The 23,714-nt window shown below is 43.1% G+C and overlaps 1 protein-coding gene across 3 annotated transcripts in view; it reads left to right on the forward strand.

Moving 5' to 3' along the window:
- Nucleotides 1–360: 360 nt before the first annotated feature.
- zc3h7bb (zinc finger CCCH-type containing 7Bb) overlaps nucleotides 361–23,714 on the forward strand; it is a 107,729-nt gene continuing 84,375 nt past the window's right edge. For all 3 annotated transcript variants that reach the window (XM_068019430.1, XM_068019432.1, XM_068019431.1), the window contains exons 1-2: nucleotides 361–563; nucleotides 17,661–17,762. In XM_068019430.1, coding sequence (XP_067875531.1) covers nucleotides 17,695–17,762 — 68 coding nt within the window. In that variant the 5' untranslated portion in view covers nucleotides 361–563; nucleotides 17,661–17,694. The remainder of the gene's footprint in view (nucleotides 564–17,660; nucleotides 17,763–23,714) is intronic.

Raw genomic sequence — 23,714 nt, forward strand, 5'->3', positions numbered from 1 at the left:
AGAGTGGGGAGTTCTTCCTGGTGTCCTGGGCCGATGTTTATTCCCTCAACCAACATGAGGAGAAACAGATTGTCTGGCCATTATCACATTGCTGTTTGTGGGAGCTTGCTGTGTGCAAATTGGCTGCTGCATTTCCTATTACAACACTTCAGAGGTATTTTACTGGCTGTAAAGTACTTTGGAAAGTCCTGAATCTGTGAAAGGTGCTATATAAAGGCAAGAATTTTTAAAATTAAAAATCTTTAGATATCAGGATGAGCTGGAAGGTGTGAATAAACAAAGTTCTGATACAAGGATGAGCTGGGAGATGCTAATTAACACAAAATATTCAGATACTGAGATGAGCTGGAAAAAGTGAATAAGCACAAAAGCCTGCAGCATGTGAGAGGAAGACACAAAGTAGTGAGGTATTGCTTCCTTTTGACTCTGAACTGGAAGCATGATGGTGATGATGGCAAAGGCAATAACTTCACCGTTAAAATATAATCAACACTAGTGATTTTAATTTAAAACTTTGCCTCGGTGCAGGAGACACAAGACAGGAAGAATTCATTTTAAAAGAGGTGAGTTGAAAGTGCAGGAATTTAAAATAAAATTGTAAGGAAAAGAATGATTTTAAGTTATGGGAATTAGTTGAGCAGAATATTTTAGTTTTTATTGTTACGTTAAGGTCCAGAGCAGTTTATTTCGAGGGATTACTGTCGTTGGTTTCGGTTTCTCCCTCTTTTCATTGGCTTCGCATGGCCCCGGGACTTGCTGATATCGTGGTCGCGGGAGGTGTTGGAAGGGCGGGGAGCGATTTACGCAACACCGGGGCTGCGATGTGAACTGTAGGCCTCAGCAGTGACTGTATGTGGACTTACTGGGGGTAGGGGGGTAGGGAAAGTTAATTGAAACAATTCATAAAATCCAAGCCCACATAAAAATAGCTCGGTATGAAATTCAGTTAGTATGTGAGACAAACTTGCTGTCTTCAACTAAACTTGAAAATTAATCTAAATAAAGTTCCTCCCAAGTCTCACTTTTGGTTTAAGATGTGATTTGTTTTATTGGATTCACTCATAATACATAACTTGCATTTATTCATATGGTTTTGTGATCTGGATCACTCGTCTTGAGCTTCTAACTCCAAACAGTCAAAAGCTGTGGAATATTTAGTTTGTTTCGTGGTTTAATTTTGAGTGAAAAAAGAAATTCTTGCATTTATTTATCAAAGAACAGTACAGCACAGGAACAGGCCATTCGGCCCTCCAAGTCTGCGCCGATCTTGATGCCTGCCTAAACTAACACCCTCTGCACTTCCGGGGCCCATATCCCTCTATTCATATATTTGTCAAGATGTCTCTTAAATGTCGCAATCGTATCTGCTTCCACCACCTCCCCTGGCAGCAAGTTCCAGGCACTCACCACTCTCTGTGTAAAAAACTTGCCTCGCACATCCCCTCGCACCTTAAACTTATGTCCCCTAGTAACTGACTCTTCCACCCTGGGAAAAAGCTTCTGACTATACACTCTGTCCATGCCGCTCATAACTTTGTAAACCTCTATCATGTCGTCCCTCCACATTCGTCGTTCCAGTGAAAACAATCTGAGTTTTTCCAACCTCTGCTCATAGCTAATGCCCTCCAGACCAGGCAACATCCTGGTAAACCTCCTCTGTACCCTCTCCAAAGCCTCCACGTCCTTCTGGTAGTGTGGCGACCAGAATTGCACGCAATATTCTAATTGTGGCCTAACTAAGGTTCTGTACAGCTGCAACATGACGTGCCAATTTTTATACTCTGTGCCCCGACCGATGAAGGCAAGCATGCCGTATGCCTTCTTGACTACCTTATCCACCTGCGTTGCCACTTTCAGTGACCTGTGGACCTGTACGCCCAGATCTCTCTGCCTGTCAATACTCCGAAGGGTTCTGCCATTTACTGTATACTTCCCACCTGCATTAGACCTTCCAAAATACATTATCGGACATTTGTCCGGATTAAACTCCATCTGCCATTTCTCCGCCCAAGTCTCCAACCAATCTATATACTGCTGTATGCTCTGACAATCCTCATCATTATCGAGCACTTTTCATGTCCTCAGGATGTCCTGAAATGCTTTACACCCAATGAGGTACTTTTGAAGTGTAGTCGCTGCTGTAATGTAGAAAAAGTGGTGGCCAATTTGCGCACAGCAAGCTCCCACAAACAGCAGTGTGATACTGACCGGATAATCTGTTTTTAGTGATGTTGGTTGCGGGATACTTGTTGCCCAGGGCACCCGGGCAAGCTCCTAGCTCTTCTTCAGAATAGTGCAATGGGATCTTTTACGGCCGCCTAAGAGGCCAAACGGGACCTTGGTTTAATGTCTCATCCGAGGGACGGCAGCTCCGACGGTGTGGCACTCCCTCAGTACGGTACTGAGAATGTCAGCCTTGATAACGCGTTCAAATTTCTGTGTGGGACTTGAAGTCACGATCTTCTGACCCACAGAGCCATGACTGACACCTGCTGTGATTGGATCTGAATGTGTCAATGTAATGCAGTCCCCATTTTAGGCACATTCTACCCTTATTTTTATACCTCCATAAATTCCTATGCTCGCACGTATAAAGGAAAATTCCTATGTAAACATGTCATGCTGCAATTACTCACTCCTGCCAAGTAAGGCACTGTAGTGCTTACACTGGAGGGAATTTCACAGAGGTCGTATCCATTATAAATATGGACATAGGAATTTATAGTGGAAAAAGTTAAGTAAAACTTTAGTTAAGTTGAGTAAAATTAGATGCAAAAAACCTGATTTTTTAATTTATTAATAGATAATATGTATTGAACTTCACCCAGTTGGAACTTTTATAGTGTGTTTGCTATCAAGGACCTATTAATCTGAGGATTTTTTTAATGCTATTTTTAGTGTTAAGGGAGAAAATAAGTGGGGAATAAACTGGACTCAAATACCTAGCTAAATTTGGAGAGATTTTATTTAAAGTGTTTTTATTTTGAGCATTGTTACAATTCAACAAAGCAGCTTAAAAATGGTCAGGCTGAGTAAAAGCCCACAATTATTTACGTGGTTCGTAGATGTCACTTTAGGATTCAGGATCAGACTCCTACGTGACCCTTAAAATTGAAGAACCAACATGCTTTACTTGTCACTACAATGTTGGGTAAGGAAAATTTTTGGAGATTTTGTGCAAGGTGATCTTTTATCAACCAGTGCCTTGGTGTATGATCTAAGTCATTAATTGATTGGAAAATCTTTGAGATCCTCTTTCTAGGAAGCCTTAATTCAAGACCCCCATCTGTCTGCTCAAGTGGACGTAAACGATTTAATGGCACCTTTCAGGTGTCCTGGTTAAGATTTATCCCTCAAATAACTCCAGCAAATATGGATCAGTGGTAGGGAAACTATTGGAGAAAATTCTGAAGGAGAGAATCTATCTCCACTTGGAGAGGCAAAATTTGATAAGGAATAGTCAGCGTGGCTTTTTTAGAGGGAGGTCATGCCTAACAAATTTGATTGGATTTTTTGAGCATGTGACCAGGTGTGTAGATGAGGGTAGTGCAGTTGATGTAGTTTACATGGATTTCAGCAAAGCCTTTGACAAGGTCCCACATGGGAGACTTATCAAGAAAGCAAATGCACAGGGTAACTTGAGAAGGTGGATTCAAAATTGGCTTAGCTGTAGGAGATAGAAAGTGATGACAGACGGCTGTTTTAGTGACTGGAAGCCAGTGGCCTACCATAGGGATCTGTGCTGGTTCCCCTATTGTTTGTCATTTATATAAACGACATAGATGACTATGTGGGGAGTAGGATCAGTAAGTTTGCAGATGACACAAAGATTGGCCGAGTGGTTAATAGTGAGGTTGAGAGTCTTGGGTTACAGGAAGATATAGACGGGATGGTCAAATGGGCAGAAAGGTGGCAGATGGAATTTAACCCTCAAAAGTGTGAGGTAATACACTTTGGAAGGAGTAATGTGACACGGAAGTATTCAATGACTGGCCTGACACTGGGAAGTTCCGAGGAACAAAGAGACCTTGGCGTGTTTGTCCATAGATCTCTGAAGGCAGAAGGGCAGGTTAATAGGGTGGTGACAAAGGCATATGGGACACTTGCCTTTATCAATCGAGGCATCGATTACGAAAGCAGGGAGGTCATGTTGGAGTTGTATAGAACTTTGGTAAGGCCCCAGCTGGAGTACTGTGTGCAATTCTGGTCGCCACATTATAGGAAGGATGTGATTGCATTGGAGGGGGTGCAGAGGCGATTCACCAGGATGTTGTCTGGGATGGAACATTTAAGCTATGAAGAGAGGTTGGATAGGCTTGGGTTGTTTTTGCTGGAGCATAGAAGACTGAGGGGTGACCTGATCGAGGTGTACAAGATTATGAGGGGCATGGACAGGGAGCAGCTGTTCCCCTTAGCTGAAGGGTCACTTACGAGGGGACACAAATTTCAGGTGAGGGGCGGGAGGTTTAAGGGGGATTTGAGAAAGAACTTTTTTACCCAGAGGGTGGTGACTGTCTGGAATGCACTGCCTGGGAGGGTGGTAGAAGCGGGTTGCCTCACATCCTTTAAAAAGTACCTGGCTGAGCACTTGGCACGTCATAACAGTCAAGGCTATGGACCAAGTGCTGGCAAATGGGATTAGGTAGACAGGTCAGGTGTCTTTAATGCATCGGTGCAGACTCGATGGGCTGAAGGGCCTCTCCTGCACTGTATTATTCTGTGCTTCTGTGAACTGGACCTTCATCTTATTGATGTCTGTGGGATCTTGCTGTGTGAAAATCAGTTGCGGCTTTTGCCTATATTACAACAGTAACCGCCCTTGAAAAATAACCTATTGGCTGTGATGACATGTCCCGAGGATATGAAAGGCACTATATCGATCCAAGCTCTTTCTAAGTACCCTGAAAACTGAGGTCACAATCTTTGTGATCGCTGTTTCGATGTAACCGGAGCTGATTGACTCCAGCTTGCTGCTGTATAACCAATGTGTTTCTCGATACAGGGGGATGATTGAGGTTATCTTAAATTAGTCCAATTTGCACAGTCTTCCTTTCTTTTCATGGGGGAAGCCAGGGTTGCAGACCCAGGCCCCTCACTTCAGTGACAACAACAACCTTGAATTGATATAGCACCGTTTAACATAGTAAAAAGCCCAAGGCACGCCATGGGAATGGTTAGCAAACAGAATTTGACTAGAGTCATACAAGGAGCTATTTAAGGCAGAAGAAGTAGGTTTTAAGCAGCGTCTGAAAGGAGGAAGAGTGGTTTAGGGAGGGAATACCTAGGCAGCTGACGACACGGCCACCAATGGTGGAGAAACAAGAAGGAACTTGCATTTACATAGCATCCTTCAGGACGTCCCAAAATGCTTTACAGCCAATGAAGTACTTTCGAAGTGCAGTCGCTGTTGTGATGTAAGAAATGCAGCAGGCACTTTACTCACAACAAGCTTCTGCAAGCAGCAATGTGATAATGACCAGATAATCTGTTTTTGTGATCTTGGTTGAGGGGATAAATATTGACCGGGACACCGAGGAGAACTCCCCTACACGTCGTCGAAATAGCGCCCTAAGATCTCGTATGTCCGCCTGATAGGGCAGACGGGGCCTCGGTTTAGTGTCTCCCCCAATAGTCGACATCTCCGACACTCCAGCTCAGTGCAGCGCTCCCTCGGTACTATCAGCTTGAAATTTTGTGCTCGTGTTTCTGGCATGGGACTTGATCCCGGAACCTTCTGACTTGGAGGCAATGATTCAGGTTGCAAAGGAAGCCAGAATTGGAGGAGTGTAGAGATGTGGGAGGTGGTCGGGCTGAAGGAGGTTACAGAGTGACCTTGGTATGGCGCACACGGCCTGCGATGTGCTTATGTCATCATGGGTAGGATTGACACACGTCTCCCAGACCTGATTCTTTTTTTTCCTTGGTAACAAAACAATGGAACATTTCTGGGAGATTTCTTTGGCTCACGATTGGGAAGTGGTGTTTTTTTTTTGTTATTGATTCACCATAAAAAAACAATCTGGGAATTTTGTTGTTGGAGATCAGTAGAAACTGATTTAAATGGTCCCTGTTTATTATTATGGTATATGCTTGAACATTTTAGTTCCATATGAAATGATATTGTGGACGAAATCACAGTCTCCATCTAGTGGTGATTGTACGCAGAGCGGTTTCATTTTCCTGTATTTCTGATGACTTGCATGTTGTAGAAAAGCAAAACTACTTTGTACCCTGTGTTCACCTTGGTATTCTTTCCCCTCCCTCATTGTCAGGAAACAAAAAATGCTTACGCAGCACTATATAGAATTCACAGCGCAAAAACTAGCCATTGGGCTCAACTGGTCCATTGTGTGTTTATGCCCACAAAAGCTACCTTATATCCTATTTCATCTTGCCCTATCAACATATCCTTTAGAAATTAAATTAATTTCTCCTGAATTCCTTATTGGATTTATTTGTATTTTTATGGCCCTTAGCTTTGGATTCCCCTACAAGCTGAAACATCTCTATGTCTACCCTATTTAACCCCTTCATAATTTTAAAGGCCGCTATTGGGATATAGGGTAGCAAAGTCATTTGAGACCTCGGCGGGGGGTGGGGGAGTTCGTTTGTCCTGTCCTTCTGCGAATCGCCCCAGGCCCAGGTAAGGGTCCCGTGCTCAGGGTTACGAGTCATGGCCAACAGCAGAACCTCGAGGGACAACAGCTGCTTACAGGCGGAGGATCCTTTGGGAAGTGAACTTGGGCTTCCTTTAAAGCACACGTGTACATTTTCCAACGTCATATTGCTCATTTCTCATGGAAGTTAAAGGAAATGGGAGGCTCTTGTGAGCAAATGAAGCGGAAAGCGCAGGACTGTGAGCCGTGGAGGAATGAGCAGAGGACCTGCCCTTGGGCAGATCACCACAACTACGAGGTCACCCTCTGAGTCTTCTCTTTTTGCAGAGGAAAGAGCCCCAGCCTGCTTTGACAATGTTTTTTCACTAACTTTCTCACTACCTCCGCCACCCTCCACTACCTCCGCCACCCTCCACTACCTCCGCCACCCTCCACTACCTCCGCCACCCTCCACTACCTCCGCCACCCTCCACTACCTCCGCCACCCTCCACTACCTCACACAAACATGTAGTTTCAGAGGAGATGTACTAGAATGGTACCAGCGGTAATCAACTTCAGTTATGTGGAGAGATTAGAGAAACCGGTTGTTCTCTTTGGAACAGAGAATATTAAGAGGAGATTTGATAAGAGGTGTTCAAAATTTTGAGGGGTTTTGATTGAGTACGTAAGGATAAACTGTTTCAAGGATAAACTGGTAGCAGGGGCAGTAACCAGAAGAGACAGATTTAAGACAATTGGCAAAATAATATTTCTTACACAGAGGGTTATTATGATCCAGAAGGCACAGCCTGAAAGGGCGGTGGAAACAGATTTGATAGGAACCTTTGAAAGTGAATTGGATAAATACTTGAAAAGGGGCTATGGGGAAAGAGCAGGGGAGTGAGACTAATTGGCAAAGAACTGACACACAATGAGCCAAATGGCCTCCTCTACTGTATGATTCTAACTCAATAACCCTCCTCATAAGAAATAAGATGAAAACACCATAATGTTTCTTTTAACAAGCTAGATATTTTCTGGACAGTAATTCCTGATACTTACTGTACCTTAAAGAGGTCACAATCCGTTCCTAACTGTTCGCCTCAGACGTTCTTCCCCAGAATAGCTGTTCCAGACCATGTCACTAATACAATAATATTTGGCATCCTCATTTATTACAGTGAAGCCACCATGCTCTAACCTGCAAAATAGTTCTCATGGCAATTCTGCATGCACGGAACCATGAAAGAATAGTATTGTGTATAATAACTTGATTGATGTGATGAAATATAGGTGTAATAGGGATAATTGGGGAAGAATATAGATAATTAATACATACACTTAATTGCATCTGAATTCCACCTAATTAATACGTTACACTTTAGGAATAAAGATTCATTTAATACAATTAAGCATTGAATAAATTGTCAGTTTTCAGGATTCCCTTTTAAAAGCAGGGTTAAAAATTCATGATTCCCTTTTAGTTAAAAATCCACCCCAACATCTCTGCTACATTGGAATCTCTAAACTGCTTAAAAATGAGACGCAATGCACATAGTACACACTGATAACTATCGTCCTAATTCACTGATAGTCTGTCTATATTATATATCAGTATCTTAAGGTGTACAGGGTAGCACCAAAGAACCATTACAGATGATCAATCAGAAAATGGTACAGCACTTACAAAAACAACTGTGATGTTAACCTGAGTTAACCCAAAAGAAAAAAAAAATTACTGCACAATGTTTGTTAAAAAGATTTTAAGAATAAAACACATTTATGAAATTAATAACACTATGATTTTGGTTTATTGGTTTACTGTTTTAAAAAAAAACACAAACATGTTGACTAGGTAAAAGCTCACAGCTTCATGATGAAGGAATTCTCAGCAATTAAATAATTAAGAATAATATTGAATGATACAACCTTTATATGGATAATGAGGGAGGAACATTCACAGAAAGTTAACACCCACATTTTCAAGGGGTGAGCTAAGCAGGTCGGAAACAGTATAAATGTAGAGACTTTACAATTGGAAAAATTAGAAGTATTGAATTCCTCAACAATGCTTCTCAACTTGTGCTAAAGGAAGCTAACTGCATGACAAGATAATTCCACTCTTAACTGGGAGGGTTTTGTCTTGTTAAGCAGGAGGCTTACTCGGAGAATTTAAGGTAACAGTTTACTTTAAATTTTGATGGATATTCTAAGATATTTTGCTGTAATGTCAAGGTTGAACTTTTGGTTTCTATTTTAAAAATAAGATTATCTTTTCCATCTTTTAGTAATCCTTAATGTTGTGATATACTTAGCCACATAAGGTGTCTTGCATGTTCAATTCTTTAATAAATTTATAAATAAGTTAGTAAATTATCTCATGTATTCTGTATACAACGACAAGAACCCCTCTCTGTGGGGAGATACGTATTACAGAGAGTCTCCCAGGCCCTTTATAATATCTGGGATATTTATGATCTAGCTACTGCTTATTTAAAAAATAGGCTATCCAAAAGATGGTAATATTCTCTGCTGTTTTCTTTCTTTGAGGGAGAGCTAGTTCCGTTCTTCAGACCCAAACGAGTGTCTCTGGAAATCTGTCTGGTTTAAACTTAAGTTAAAGAGATTAGCAGAGGAGTACTACTGACTCGGTTTAGCCCTTTTAAGGGGTTAAGGTCATAAATCACTTCATTGGTACATTGACGATTAGGTCCTGATGTTGTGTTCATACTTCACAGACCCACACTTCTGTTAAATAAGGTCGTAGGTTCAAGTTCCACTCCAGAGACTTCAAAAAAAAATCTAGGCTGACACTCCAGTAGTGAGGGAGTGCTGCACTGTCAGAGGTGGCGTCTTTTGGATGAGGTGTGAAACCGAAGCCCCATCTGCTCTCTCAGGTGGATTTAAAAGATGTGGCACTATTTCAAAGAAGAACAGAGTAGAATCAGAGATTGGTTACAGCAGAGAAGGAGCCCATTTGGCAATCGACCCTTTGTCAGCTCTCTCTAAGAGCAGTTTAGCGTTTACCCTGCCTTTTTCCCATAGCCCTAGCAATATTTTCCCTTCAGTTGCTTATCCAGTTCCCTTTTGAAGGCTGCCATTGACGTCCTCACCAATATTTATCCCTCCAACAATATCACTAAAACTGATTATCTGGTCATTATCACACTGCTGTTTGTGGGAGCTTGCTGTGCGCAAATTGGCTGCCACATCTTCTACATTACATTAGTGACTACATGACAAAGTATTTCATTGGCTGTAAAGCGCTTTGTGACATCCTGAGGTCATGAAAGATGCTTTAGAAATGCAATTCATTCATTCATTTTTCGTAGTTTTTATTTTGACTGAATTTTGGGGAAGTCTATGGTAAATGTGAAATTTCCTCACATGGTGAAACTCACTGTGGTCGAAAGGTATTAAGACAATAGGTTATTATACTGACATTATCACACTGCTTTGGAAGGCACAGTAATTGTATCAATACACACTGCTTTGGAAGGCACAGTAATTGTATCAATACACACTGCTTTGGAAGGCACAGTAATTGTATCAATACACACTGCTTTGGAAGGCACAGTAATTGTATCAATACACACTGCTTTGGAAGGCACAGTAATTGTATCAATAGGTTAATGTATAATAGAAAGGATATTCCCCTCAGAGTGATCTGAGGTAGTTAGAACTCTTGATCCTTTTTTGAAACAACTTTTCATACTACTTGCCTTTGTGCAATACTCCTTATTCAAAAGGCAATCTGTGCACTTTGGAAGGGAAGAGGAGTACACAACAGGAAATGGTGTAGAGGAGGGCATCGGGTGGGGTGGTGGGGGGGGCGGGCACTGGACTGAAGGCGGTTTCAAAAAGGCCTTTGGAGGAAGGGTGGTTAGATTATCAAGGAAGACTTGCATTTATATAGTGTTACGACCAGGTGGGAAAGGTGTTTAGGGGTCTTTTACTGTCTTCACCTGGTCTTATTGTAATAGGATTTTAATTTTAAACACACTGTGTTTTGAGCTCCCCCTTTGTGAATCCTTGTTCACAGCTTTCCAATTATAAGGCAAAGAAATGAGCACACCAGGTTTTTCTTGGATTTAAGAAGAAAAGTGAAATTTATTAAACCTTAAACTTAAACTGTAATTTGGTTAACTCCTACGATACACACCATGCCCACGCTAGCATGCACATGAGATACGCACGTGCGAATAGAGACAGAAAAGAGAAGGAAAATAAAATGGAGAGGTTTGAGGCAATCTCTGAAGAGGGTTTTTTTTTTACTGTGCTTCGAGCTTGCTGTAGGGTCCTTGATTGTAGGTAGTCTTGCTTTTTGTTGGCACCCAGTATTCTTCTTAAACCTTGTTCACTGGAGGAGATGTTTCTCTTTTGGGGTTTGTATGTCTTCAATGGTTTCCAAAGCTGGTGAAAGCGAGATGAGAGCAGACAGGAGAGAGGTGTTCTCAGTCCAGGAGAAGCTCAAATTCAAAGAACTCCAAAAGTCAGTCAATCATGTGACCAAACTGGCCCAACCACGCCTGTTTGTATGTTCGGCCATTTTAGTAGTTAACCTGGAATGCTGCAATGTCTGGTAATCAAAAATCCATTGTGGATTAAATTGGAGCAGGGATTAGCTCCTTTGTCCTTTGAAGTACTTTTCTCTTGATATGCTAATGTCTCTCTCCAGCCAAAGTCTCCAATTGTTTTTTAAAGCAAGTTCTTTCTTCACCATCAGCAGTTTAATGTTCATGTGGCGAAATTAATTTTCCTCATTCTTGGCAGGTGGGGGGCTTGCCTGACAAATGTCTTTCACGACCTCAGGACCACTCAAAGCCCTTTAAGGCTAATGAAGTAGTTCTGAAATGTAGTCACTGTTGTAATGTAGTTAATGTGGCGGCATTGGTTGTAATCTTCCAAAATTCCCTAGGTTCTGGAAAGGTCCCGTGGATTGGGAAAATACAAATGTAACAACACTATTCAAGAAAGGAGGGAAGCAGAAAGCAGGAACCTATAGGCCATTTAGTCTAACATCTGCATTGAGAAAATTCGAGAATCCATTATGAAGTAGTAGCGGGACATTTAGCAAATTATAATGCAATCAGGCAGTCTACGTGGTTTTATGAAAAGGAAGTTGTGTTTGACAAATTTATTAGTGTTCTTTGAGGATGGTGGATAAAGGGGAACCAGTAGATGTAGTGTATTTGGATTTCCAAAAGGCATTCGATAAGATGCCACATAAAAGGTGGCACCTCTATTGATAAGAGATAAGATACGGTATTGGGGGTAATATATTAGTCAGCTAATGCTTTATCCATGCTAACAGAAAATAGAGTTTTCAGGTTGGCAGACTAACTAATGGAGTGCCACAGGGGTCAGTGCTGGGGCCTCAACTATTTACAGTCTATATTAATGACCTGGCTGAAGGGACCAAGTGTATTGTAGCCAAATTTGTTGGCAATACAAAGATTGGTGGGAAAGCAAGTTGTGAGGAGGACACAGAGTTTGCAAAGGGATATAGATAGGTTACATGAGTGGGCAAAGATTTGGCAGATGGAGTCTAAAGTGGGGAAACCGTGAAGTTGTCCACTTTACTAGGAAGAATAGAAAAAGCAGAATATTATTTAAATGGGGAGAGACTACAGAATGCTGAAGTACAGAGGCGTCCACATACACAAAGTGTTAGCCGCAATTTAGGAAGGATGTGAGGGTCCTTGAGAGGGTGCAGAGGAGATTTACCAGAATGGTTCCAGAGGATTTTAGTTGCAAAGTTAGGTTGGAAAAGCTGGGGTTCTCCTTGGAGCAAAGGAGATTGGGGTCGATTTAATAGAGGTGTACAAGATTATGACAGGCTTAGATAAGTTAGACAAGGAAAAACTGTTTCTATTAACTGATGAACCAAGGACTCTGAGACACAGATTGAAGGTTTTAGGCAAGAGATGCGGGGGAATTTGAGGAAGAGCTTTTTTTTTACACTCACGAGTGGAAGTGGAGACAATGATTTCAAAAGGAAATTGGATGGGCACTTGAAGGAAATGAACTTGCAGGGCTACGGGGATCGAGCAGGGGAGTGGGACTGACAGTATTGCTCCATGGAGAGCCAGCATGGACACGATGGGCTGAATGGCCTCCTACTATGCTGTAAATTACTCTTTGACTCTAGGTACAGCAAGTAATTAGGAAGGGAAATGGAATGTTGGCCTTTATTGAAAGGGGGATGGAGTATACAGTAGGGAAATCTTGCTACAACCATACAGGACATTGGTGAGACTGCACCTAGAGTACTGGGTACAGTTTTGGTCTCCTTCCTTAAGGAGGAATATCCTTGCATTGGAAGCAGTTCAGAGAAGGCTCACTAGGCTAACTCCTAGGATGAAGGGGTTGTCTTATGAGGGAAGGTTGAGCAGGTTGGGCCTGTTCTCATTGGAGTTTAGGAGAATGAGAGGCAGTTTTTTTTTTCTGAAAAGTTTAAGATTCTGAGGGGGCTTAACAGGGTAGATGCTGAGAATGTATTTCCCCTCATGGGGGAATCTAGAACTGGACCACAGTTTAAAAATAAGGGGTCTCCCGTTTAAAACGGAGATGAGGAGGAATTTCTTCTCTGAGGGTTGTTATTCTTTGGAATTTTTCTTCCCCAGTGAGCAATGGCGACTGGGTCATTGAATATATTCAAGGCTGAGTTAGACAGATTTTTGATCTACAAGGGAGTCCAGGGTTATGGGGGGAGGGGGAGGAAAGTGGAGTTAAGGCCACAATCAGATCAGCCATGATCTTATTGAATGGCGGAGCAGGCTCGAAGGGCCGAATGACCTACTCCTCCTCCTATTTATGTAATTTGCGCACAGCAAGCTACCAGAAACAGCAATGTGACAATGATCAGTAAATCTGTCTGTGATGTTGATAGAGGGATACATTTTGGCCAGGACACCAGGGAGAACTCCCCTGCTCTTCAGAATAGTGTCATGGGATCTTTTACGTCCACCTGAGAGGGCAGACAGGGTCTCGGTTTTACGCCTTATCTGAGATGATAGGAAAGTGAAAGGTTTTGAGGAGAGTTTGCCCAAGAGCAGGGGTGCAGTGACTGAAGGAGTGTTTGTGGAATGGTGCGTAGACATGTGCAAAAATCCATTTTGATAAGCGGGTGGGGCCATTTCCATGGTGCCGTCCTTCTCCGGCCTGGTAAAATCAGCCTGTCACCTGACATGTACCCCTGTTTATTCCTCAAATCAGCTTACATCCCTCCCTCCTTCCCACTGCCCGAGATTCCCAAACAAGCTTCCTGTTAATTCATGTTTGCTGATATATCATGTGACAGTTTTGTGCTACACTTCATCAAAGGCAAATTCATTCTGCCCTCACGATTAACTCTGCACCCATTCCTCTCGCCCTCAATTTCCATTCCTCAAATAGCAGAGAAGTCCAAACCGCTCCAAGCTCATGATAAATGTAGCAAAGTTTAAGCTTTTTAAACAATTCTTAGAATTACAGGATACATTTTGCTTTCTGCTTCCTGCTTTTTTTTTTAACAAATGTCGAAGAATCTTAAATTGATGATTTCAGTTTGTTTCTGAGTTGTCGACTCTCACTGGTCACCTTCCTGGAGTTTTCGTCACATCATCTCCCGCCTTCCAGCAGCCTAGCCCAGTCAAAACAGTATTTTTCCCCGATCCCCAATATTTTAATCAAAAATGTGCAAAGAAAATGGGGAAAACACCGTTTATTGACCCAATGTTTTTTCTCTTGGGTTGCTCACAGGAGATTAATCTTTAATTCCTCAAGACTGCAGGAGCATTGGCAACTCCACCGCCTTTCCAAAGTAAGCAGCATAGGATCATAGAAATTTACAACACAGAAAGAGGCCGTTTGGTCCATCATGTCTGTGCTGGCCGAAAAAGAGTCATCCATCCGAATCCTACTTTCCAGCTCTTGGTCCATAGCCTTTGTAGGTTATGGCACCTCAAGTGCATGTACAAGTTTTTTTTTAAATGTGAGGGTTTCTGCCTCTACTACCCTTTCAGACAGTGAGTTTTAGACCCCACCACCCACTGGGTGAAAATATTTCTCCTCAATTCCCCTCTAACTCTTCAACCAATTACTTTAAATCTCTGCCCTGAGTTATTGACCTCTCTGCTAAGGGAAATCGGTCCTTCCAATATACTTTATTTAGGTCTCTCATAATCTTATATACCTTTAGTTGAGTCTCCCCTCAATCTCCTTTGTTCCAAAGATGATAACCCCGGTCTATCCAATCTTTCCTCATAGCTAAATTCTGCATTCCTGGCAACATTCTTGTAAATCTCCTCTGTACCCTGTCTAGTACAATGACATCCTTCCTGTTTGAAGGTTTTCAAGGGAGCGATAAGGTTGAGTTAGACAATTTGCGGTTTACACCATGTGAATTGCTCTGGAAGGAGAAGTTGTTTTCTTGTAAGGCGGGTTCTTAGAAGAACAGTTGGGTTGTGACGTTTCGGGCAACGTAACCTGCCCATTAAGAAAACAACTGCTCTCGGAGCAATTCGCGTATGATGTAAACCGCAAATCGTCTTGCTCGACCTCACATTCTTCTTGTAATGTGGTTTTTAAGATTATCTTCCGTTTGTTTGACCAAGTACAAGAGGGAGAAAATTAAAATGATTCTGTAATTGTAAGGTTTTTTAACGAGTTTAAACTTTGCTATACTTCACTTACATTTGCCTATCTACAAATTATTAATTGACCTATTGACCAGCAACCTGACTGGTAGATAACCTCAATATTAATTCCATGAATGCACATTAACTGTACCTTTGTGCATGAAATAAACAAACACCTACATTCTGTTTCACATGGTATAATCCTGTCTTTGCCATCACAAGGGGCATAAGCTTTAAAATTAGAACCACGCCTTTCAGGGGTGATGTCAGGAAACACAACATGTTTACATGCAGGTACAGCAAGCAATTCGGAAGACAAATTCCATGTTGGCCTTTATTGCAAGGGAGTTGGAGTACATGAGTCATGAAGTCTTGCTACAAATGTACAGTACTTTGGTGAGTCACACCTGAGTACTGTGTATAGTTTTGGTCTCGGAAGGATATACTTGCCTTAGATGGAATGCATTGAAGGGTCCCGAAATTGATTCCTGGAATGAGAGTGTTGTCCTATGAGGAGAGGTTGAGTAGAATGGGCCTGTACCCTCTGGAAGTTGGAAGAATGAGAGACGATCTCATTGAAACATACAACATTCTGGGAGGGCTTGACTGAGTGGGTGCTGAGAGGCTATTTTTCTTGACTGATGAGCCTAGTACTGGGGTAATAATCTCAATATAAAGGGTCGGCCATTTAGGACTGAGCTGAGGAGCAATTTCCTCACTCAGATGGTTGTGAATCTTTGGAATCCTTTTCTCCAGATATGAATGCACAGTCATTAGGTATATTCAAAGCTGAGATCAATAGCTTTTTAGACTCTTAAGGAAATCAAGGGAATTTGGTGGGAAAGTGGAATTGAGGAGCCGTATGGTTAACTCCTGTTATTATTTCTCGTGCTGTCGTGCATTTGAGTTTTTGAAAGTACAATGTGAGCACAGTATTGGCGCAGTCATGAGCAATAAATTCTACTGTAGGGATAAGCATATCTGCTTTTTTTTCCCCCTTGTCTGATCCTCCTGAATTCTCTTTGATTAGCCATGCAGTCTTAAAGACACTTGCAGATAATCATCTTCCTCTGGTGAGTAAATCCCCTCTGACAGAAACTACTAGCTTGTCGTCAGCATCTCTCAAGCAGCCTGATTGAACTTGGGAATGTGCAGCACTATTGGAATGCAGCTTGACGACAATATTCCATTGCAAATAATACTCAACAATCTAATTATGAGGCACATTGGTACCAATTTGGTTTAATGTTGAGCCAGTGCGTTCCTGAATGTCATTTCTACTTCAAACTTCTCCCACTACCAGTGATAGTCCTGTAAGCACCAATATTTCATCCTAGGGTTCTACCGCTCTTTCTGTACTTTTTCTTTGTAATTCTGTGCTCTTCCTAGGCACAGCCCAAGTCTGTAAGTGCAAGATCTATATACAACTGGGCCTTTTTCACAGTTCAAGCACTTGCACCAAAGATTCACAAGCCCACTATTAGTGAAGTTCTGCATTTGCTTTGGGACTGCAACATTTCCCATCAGAACAGACAAATGCCTCATCCACTGTAATTTAAAACCATCTCTGAATTCCTCCTGAGTTGCAAATAAGACCTGCTCTTTACACTTGGGGTCTTTTTACACTTGGGGTATTCTTACCATTCTGATATGGCACACTGCATTATCTCTTACTTTAGTGATCTCATTACTGTGGAGCTCTTTAATCTGGTGTTTGAAAGCTCAGGCTCAACATTGAGAAATCTCTGTGTATTGCAAAGTCGCTGCTTCTTGGTGTAACCCATCTTCTGCCTTATTATTTGCAATGTTAGGGTGTCCTGTACAATGGCTATGGTTTTCTCAATTTACAAAAAAATCTATTGCTTGTTGATTTGGCTCTGTCAGTCGTATTTTCCCCTCCGCTTAAGAAGAAGCTTTGTTCAACCCCCATGTTAAGAGTTTGAGCTCAAACTGTAAGCTGCCATTCCAATGTAGCACAGGAGTGCTACTGGTCAGAGATGCTGTAGTTTTGAGGCGATATCAAACTGAGGACCATCTGCCAGTGGCATTATTACAAAGAAGAAGGATGTTCTGTCTTCTAAACAGTGCCTTTATGGGTCAAAGTCCTGGAACTCCCTCCCTAAACAGCACTGTGGGAGTACCTTCACCACACAGACTGCAGCCACCACCTTCTCGAGGGCAATTAGGGTTGGGCAGTAAATGCTGGCCTTGCCAGTGACACCCACATCCCATGATTGAATCTGTTATAAAAAAAAATTCCTCGTGGAATTAACTGTGCACAAAATGGCTGTGTCACTTGCCCGTTCTGCAACATTCACTGCTCACCAAAGTAATTGTATGTGAAGCACTTTGAGATGTTTCTAACTGTGTGATAAGATATAAGTGCAGCTCTTTTTTTTTTTGTCACAGTACTTGGGTAACAGTGGTTCTTTTTCTCTACAGGCATGGACTGATACCACCAACTGCAGCTGTTAACATGTCCAGTACCTCTCCAGGCAGGCAGAAACGCAAGGAGGAAATTCAGAAGGGACTGCACTTTATTCAGTAAGGAATGTTTACCCTCTCTTTGCTTAAAAGGAAAACACTTTATCTTGGAGTTCTCACAATCACTTAGATGATAAAGACAGTGTGCAACTAGTCAGTACGTACTAGAGATCCCAGGTTCTACCTTGAGTTAGCTGATTTCATTTAGGGCCCTCTGTTGGCCTCAGTATCTGGGAAGGGCGGGAAATCAGCCAAGATGACCACTATCTAGTGACCCCCCATGCTGGAGAGTGAGTGCAGTGAGATCAGGTGAGGATGGGATTTGACTCATCCTGAGTCATAGAATCATAGAAAGTTTACGGCACAGAACGAGGCCACTTGGCCCATCGTGTCTGTGCCAGCCAAAAAACATTCCACTAATTCGAATCCCACCTTCCAGCATTTGGTCCAGAGCCCTGCAGATTAGGTGATGCATTTGGGGAGGTCAAACAAAGCAAAGGAATACACGGCTAATGGGAAAATACTGAGAGGTGTAGAGGAAGTGTGGGACCTTGCAGTAAATGCCCACAGATCCCTGAAGGTAGCAGGACAGGTCGATAAAGTGGTTAAGAAGGCATATGGAATCCTTTCCTTTATTAGCTGAGGTGTCGAAGATAAGAGCAGGGAGGTTATGCTGGAATTGTATAAATCATTGATTAGGCCACAACTTGAGTACTGTGTGCAGTTCTGGTCACCTCATCACAGAAAGGATGTAATTGCACTAGAGAGGGTACAGAGGAGATTTACAAAGATGTTGCCAGGACTGGAAAAGTGCAGCTATGAGGAAAGATTGAATAGGCTGGGGTTATTCTCCTTGTAACAGAGAAGGCTGAGGGGAGATTTGATTGAAATGTACAGAATTGTGAGGGGCCTGGTTAGAGTGAAGGTGAAGGGCCTATTTACCTTTAGCAGAAAGGTGAGTGACTAGGGGGCAGAGATTTAAAGTGATTGGTAGAAGGATTAGAGGGACGATGAGGAAAAGGTTTTTTTCACCCAGAGGGTGGTGGGGGTTTGGAACACACTGCCTGAAAGGGTAGTTGAGGCAGAAACCCTCAACTCATCCAAAAGAAGTCTGGATATGCACCTCAATTGCTGTAACCTGCAGGGGTACGGACCAAATGCTGGAAGGTGGGATTAGAATGGGTGGGACGTTTTTCGGCTGGCACAGACACGATGGGCCAAGTGGCCTCTTTCTGTGCCGTATACTTTCTATCAAAGGCCGGCTCGGGTCTGCAAATGAAACCTGACCCGAGCCCAACGGAGTCACATCCGAGCCCGACACGTCCCCAGTCCTTCCATTTTTTTTCCCGCGCTTGAACGACTCGACCATCAGTTAACCTACCTTCCTTTTTTCACTTTGTTGCTGATCTGCACAAGCTTAAAATAACTGTAACAAAACCACCTTTTCTAGTCAAAAACGTAAATTAACATTGGAGCCACTTACCTGAGGCGGTGATAGTGTGTGTCGGCCCCGGCCCAACCCGAGCCCGAATGTCGGACCCGGAAGTGTGACCTGACCTGACCCGAAACTGACATGTTGTCGGGTTCGGGTCGGGTAGCTGGCCTTTACTTTCTATACTTCTATGACTCAGCTGTGATGCCCCCATGGGTTGACAAGCAGTGTCTTAGTCATTTTATTGGCAGCAGAAGGAAGCTTTTTTGTACCCTCCAAATGTCCCCCACCTTGTCCTCTGTGAAGACACTGACCCTTACTGAAATATGGTTCCAAGGGAGCCAACCGCCCTATGGTACTTCATCCAAATGGCTGCCCTTCTCGTGTGAACCGAGATGGTGAGTGTTTGCAGACTATCGACATCTTGACTGGGGCGGGGGAGATGTGTCATGAGCTGGAGCCTGATCCTGTCTTCCTCTGACACCCACACGTGTGTCACTTCCGTCATGTGTCACTGGATTTCGTTTTTTTTTTCCTCAACCCCTAATGCGGAGATACTGAGGCCAGTTGCAGCCTCTGGGCACCGATTAGCTAACTCGCCACAGGCTAGGGATTAAACCTGAGACATTCCTGTCTGCACGTTGCAGTTTCACACCACACAGAGCACATACCCCCCTGAACTATTCCATTTCAGCCTCCAATATCCAATCAGAAATTATTGTCCAACCCGGCCAGTTACCGCCACATCAGTCAACTCTCAATCATCAGTAAAGTGATGGAAGGTGTCATCAACAGTGCCATCAAGCAGCACTTGCTTAGCAATAACCTGCTCAGTGACGTTCAGTTTGGGTTCCGCCAGGGCCACTCAGCTCCTGACCTCATTACCGCCTTGGTTCAAACATGGACAAAAGAGCTGAACTCAAGAGGTGAGGTGAGAGTGACTGCCCTTGACATCAAGGCAGCATTTGACCGAGTATGGCATCAAGGAGCCCTAGCAAAACTGAAGTCAGTGGGAATCGGGGAAAACTCTTCGCTGTTTGGAGTTTTACCTAGCACAAAGGAAGATGGTTGTAGTTGTTGGAGGTCAATCTTCTGAGCTCCAGGACATCACTGCAGAAGTTCCTCAAGGTAGTGTCCTAGGCCCAACCATCTTCAGCTGTTTCATCAATGACCTTCCTTCAATCATTAGGTTAGAAGTGGGGATGTTCGCTGATGATTGCACAATGTTCAGCACCATTCGTGACTCCTCAGATACTGAAGCAGTCCATGTAGAAATGCAGCAAGACTTGGACAATATCCAGGTTTGGGCTGATAAGTGGCAAGTAACATTTGCACCACACATGTGCCAGGCAATGACCATCTCCAACAAGAGAGAATCTAACCATCTCCCCATGTCATTTAATGGCATTAGTATCGCTGAATCCCCCACTATCAACATCCTAGGGGCTACCATTGACCCGAAACTGAACTGGAACAGCCATATAAATACTGTGGCTGCAAGAACAGGTCAGAGGCTGGGAATCCTGCAGTGAGTAACTCACCTCCTGACTCCCCAAAGCCTGTCCACCATCTACAAGGCACAAGTCAGGAGTGTGATGGAATATTCTCCACTTGCCTGGATGGGTGCAGCTCCAACAACACTCAAGAAGCTCGACACCATCCAGGACAAAGCAGCCCGCTTGATTGGCACTCCATCTACCACCTTCAACATTCACTCCCTCCACGACCGCGCACAGTGGCAGCAGTCGGTACCATCTACAAGATGAACTGCAGCAATGCACCAAGGCTCCTTAGACAGCAACTTCCAAACCCGCGACCTCTACCAACTAGAAGGACAAGGGCAACAAATGCACAGGAACACCACCACCTGCAAGTTCCCCTCCAAGTCACACACCATCCTGACTTGGAACTATATCGCCGTTCCTTCACTATTGCTGGGTCAAAATCCTGGAACTCCCTTCCTAGCACAGTGGGTGTACCTAACCCACATGGACTGCAGTGGTTCAAGAAGGCAGCTCACCAGCACCTTCTCAGGGGCAATTAGGGATGGGCAATAAATGGTGGCATGGCCAGCGACGCCCACATCCCATGAATGAATTAAGAAAAAGACAGCTGTATCTTTGGCTCTGACCATTAGATTTACAACTTTGCTTATTTTTGTGAGGTATAAAGTCCAGTGTTTGTCGTCCCCAACTCCTTTGCTCTCCCTGGATGATGCTCTTTTTTTCCCCGCCTCCTTTCCCCACCATCATTTCAACACTGCTGCTGGGGCTGAGAAGGCAGCTGGCCAACACCCTCAGGCTCATCGCTGCTGATTTGACTAATCATAGAATCATACAGCACAGAATCGTTACAGTGCAGAAGGAGGCCATTCGGCCCATCGTGTTTTTACTGGCTCTCTGAAACATCAACTCCCTCAGTTCCATTCACCTGCCTTCTCCCTGTAACCCTGCAAATTCTTCCTTTTCATATAACTGTCTAATTCCCTTTTGATTGCTTCAATTGAACCTGCCTCCACCACGTTCTCAGGCAGCGCATTCCAGACCTTAACCACTCGCTGTGTGAAAACGTTTTTCCTCATGTCACTTTTGCTTCTCTTACCAAATACTTTAAATCTGTGCCCTCTCATTCTCGATTCTTTCATGAGTGGGAACAGTTTCTCTTTATCTACTCTGTCCAGACCCCTCATGATTTTGAATACCTCTATCAAATCACCTTCTCTTCTCCAAGGAAAACAGTTCTAACTTCTCCAATCTATCTTGTAACTGAAATTCCTCATCCCTGGAACCGTTCTCGTGAATCTTTTCGGTACTCTCTCCAATGCCCTCACGTCTTTCCTCAAATGTGGCGCCCAGAATTGGATGCAATACTCCAGCCGAGGCAGAACAAGTGTCTTATACAAGTTCAACATAACTTCCTTACTCTTGTACTCTATGCCCCTATTAATAAAGCCCAAAAGACTGTATGCTTCATTAACTGCTCTCTCAACCTGTCCTGCCACCTTCAGTGACTTATGCACATAAACACCTAGGTCTCTCTGCTCCTGCACCCCCTTTAGAATAGTACCCTTTATTCTATATTGTCTCTCCATGTTCTTCCTACCAAAATGAATCATTTCACATTTCTCTGCATTGAACTTCATCTGCCACATGTCTGCTCATTCCACCAACTTATTTATGTCCTTTTGAAGTTCTACACTATCCTCCTTACAGTTCACAATGCTTCCAAGTTTCGTATCCTCTGCAAACTTTGAAATTGTGCCCTGTACACCAAGGTCTAGGTCATTAATCTATATCGGGAAAAGCAAAGGTCCAAATACTGATCCCTGGGGAACTCCATTACAAACCTTCCTCCAGCCCGAAAAACATTCATGAACCACTACTCTTGTTTTCCTGTCACTCAGCCAATTTCGTATCCATGTTGCTACCGGCCGTTTTATTCCTTGAGCTACAAGTTTGTTCACAAGTCTGTTGTGTGACTCTGTATCAAACGCCTTTTGAAAGTCCATGTACACCACATCAACAGCAATGCCCTCATCAACCCTCTCTGCTACCTCCTCACAAAACTCCAGCAAGTTAGTTAAACATGATTTTCCCTTAAGAAATCCATGCTGGCTTTCCTTAATTAACTCACATTTGTCCATGTGACGATTGATTTTGTCCCGAAATATTCTTTCCAGAGGTTTTCCCACCACTGAAGTTAAACTGACTGGCCTGTAGTTGCTGGGCTTATCTTTACACCCTTTTTTGAACAAGGGTGTAATGTTTGCAATTCTCCAGTCCTCTAGCACCACCCCTGAGTCTAAAGGAATACTGAAAATTTATGGCCAGTGCCTCTGCGATTTCCACCCTCACTTCCTTCAGTATCCTTGGATGCATCTCATCCGGCCCTGGTGCTTTATCCATTTTAAGTACAGACAGCCTATCTAATACTACTGCTTTATCAATTTTAAACCCCTCTTGTGTCTGACTTACCTCCTCTTTCAATATTGCCTGGGTTGCATCTTCTTCCTTGGTAAAGACAGATGTAAAGTATTCATTCAGTACCTCAGCTATGCCCTCTGCCTCCTGTGTAAATCCCCTTTCTGGTCCCTAAACGGCCCCACTCCTCCTTTTACCAACCTTTTCCTATTTATATGCCTATAGAAAACTTTCAGATTTCCTTCAATGCTAGCTGTTAGAAGGGGACCATTTTGCCACTGAGCCTGTTTGACTCACTCCCCTGCTTTTTCCCTATAGTTCTGCAAGTTTTTCCTTTTTAATAATACATCCAATTCCCTTTTGAAAGTTACTATTGAGTTTGCTTCGGCCCCCCCACTTTCAGTAGTGCATTCCAGATCATATGTTATTGAATAATAAAGAGTCTCTTCATCTCCCCCACCCCTCCTGGCTTATTGACAATTCCTCTGGTTATCGACCCTCCCGCCAACACCCCACCTACCTGAACCCCCCTCCTGTGGAAACATCACTATCTACTCAATCAAAATCCCTGATAATTTTGAACTCTCTCCAGAACGGTCTCTGCTCTGAGGTAAACAATCCAGCTTCTCTAGTCTCTCCACATAACTGAATTCCCTTATT

The sequence above is a fragment of the Heterodontus francisci genome, chromosome 41 (assembly GCF_036365525.1).
Source record: "Heterodontus francisci isolate sHetFra1 chromosome 41, sHetFra1.hap1, whole genome shotgun sequence".
Lineage (NCBI taxonomy): Eukaryota > Metazoa > Chordata > Chondrichthyes > Heterodontiformes > Heterodontidae > Heterodontus > Heterodontus francisci.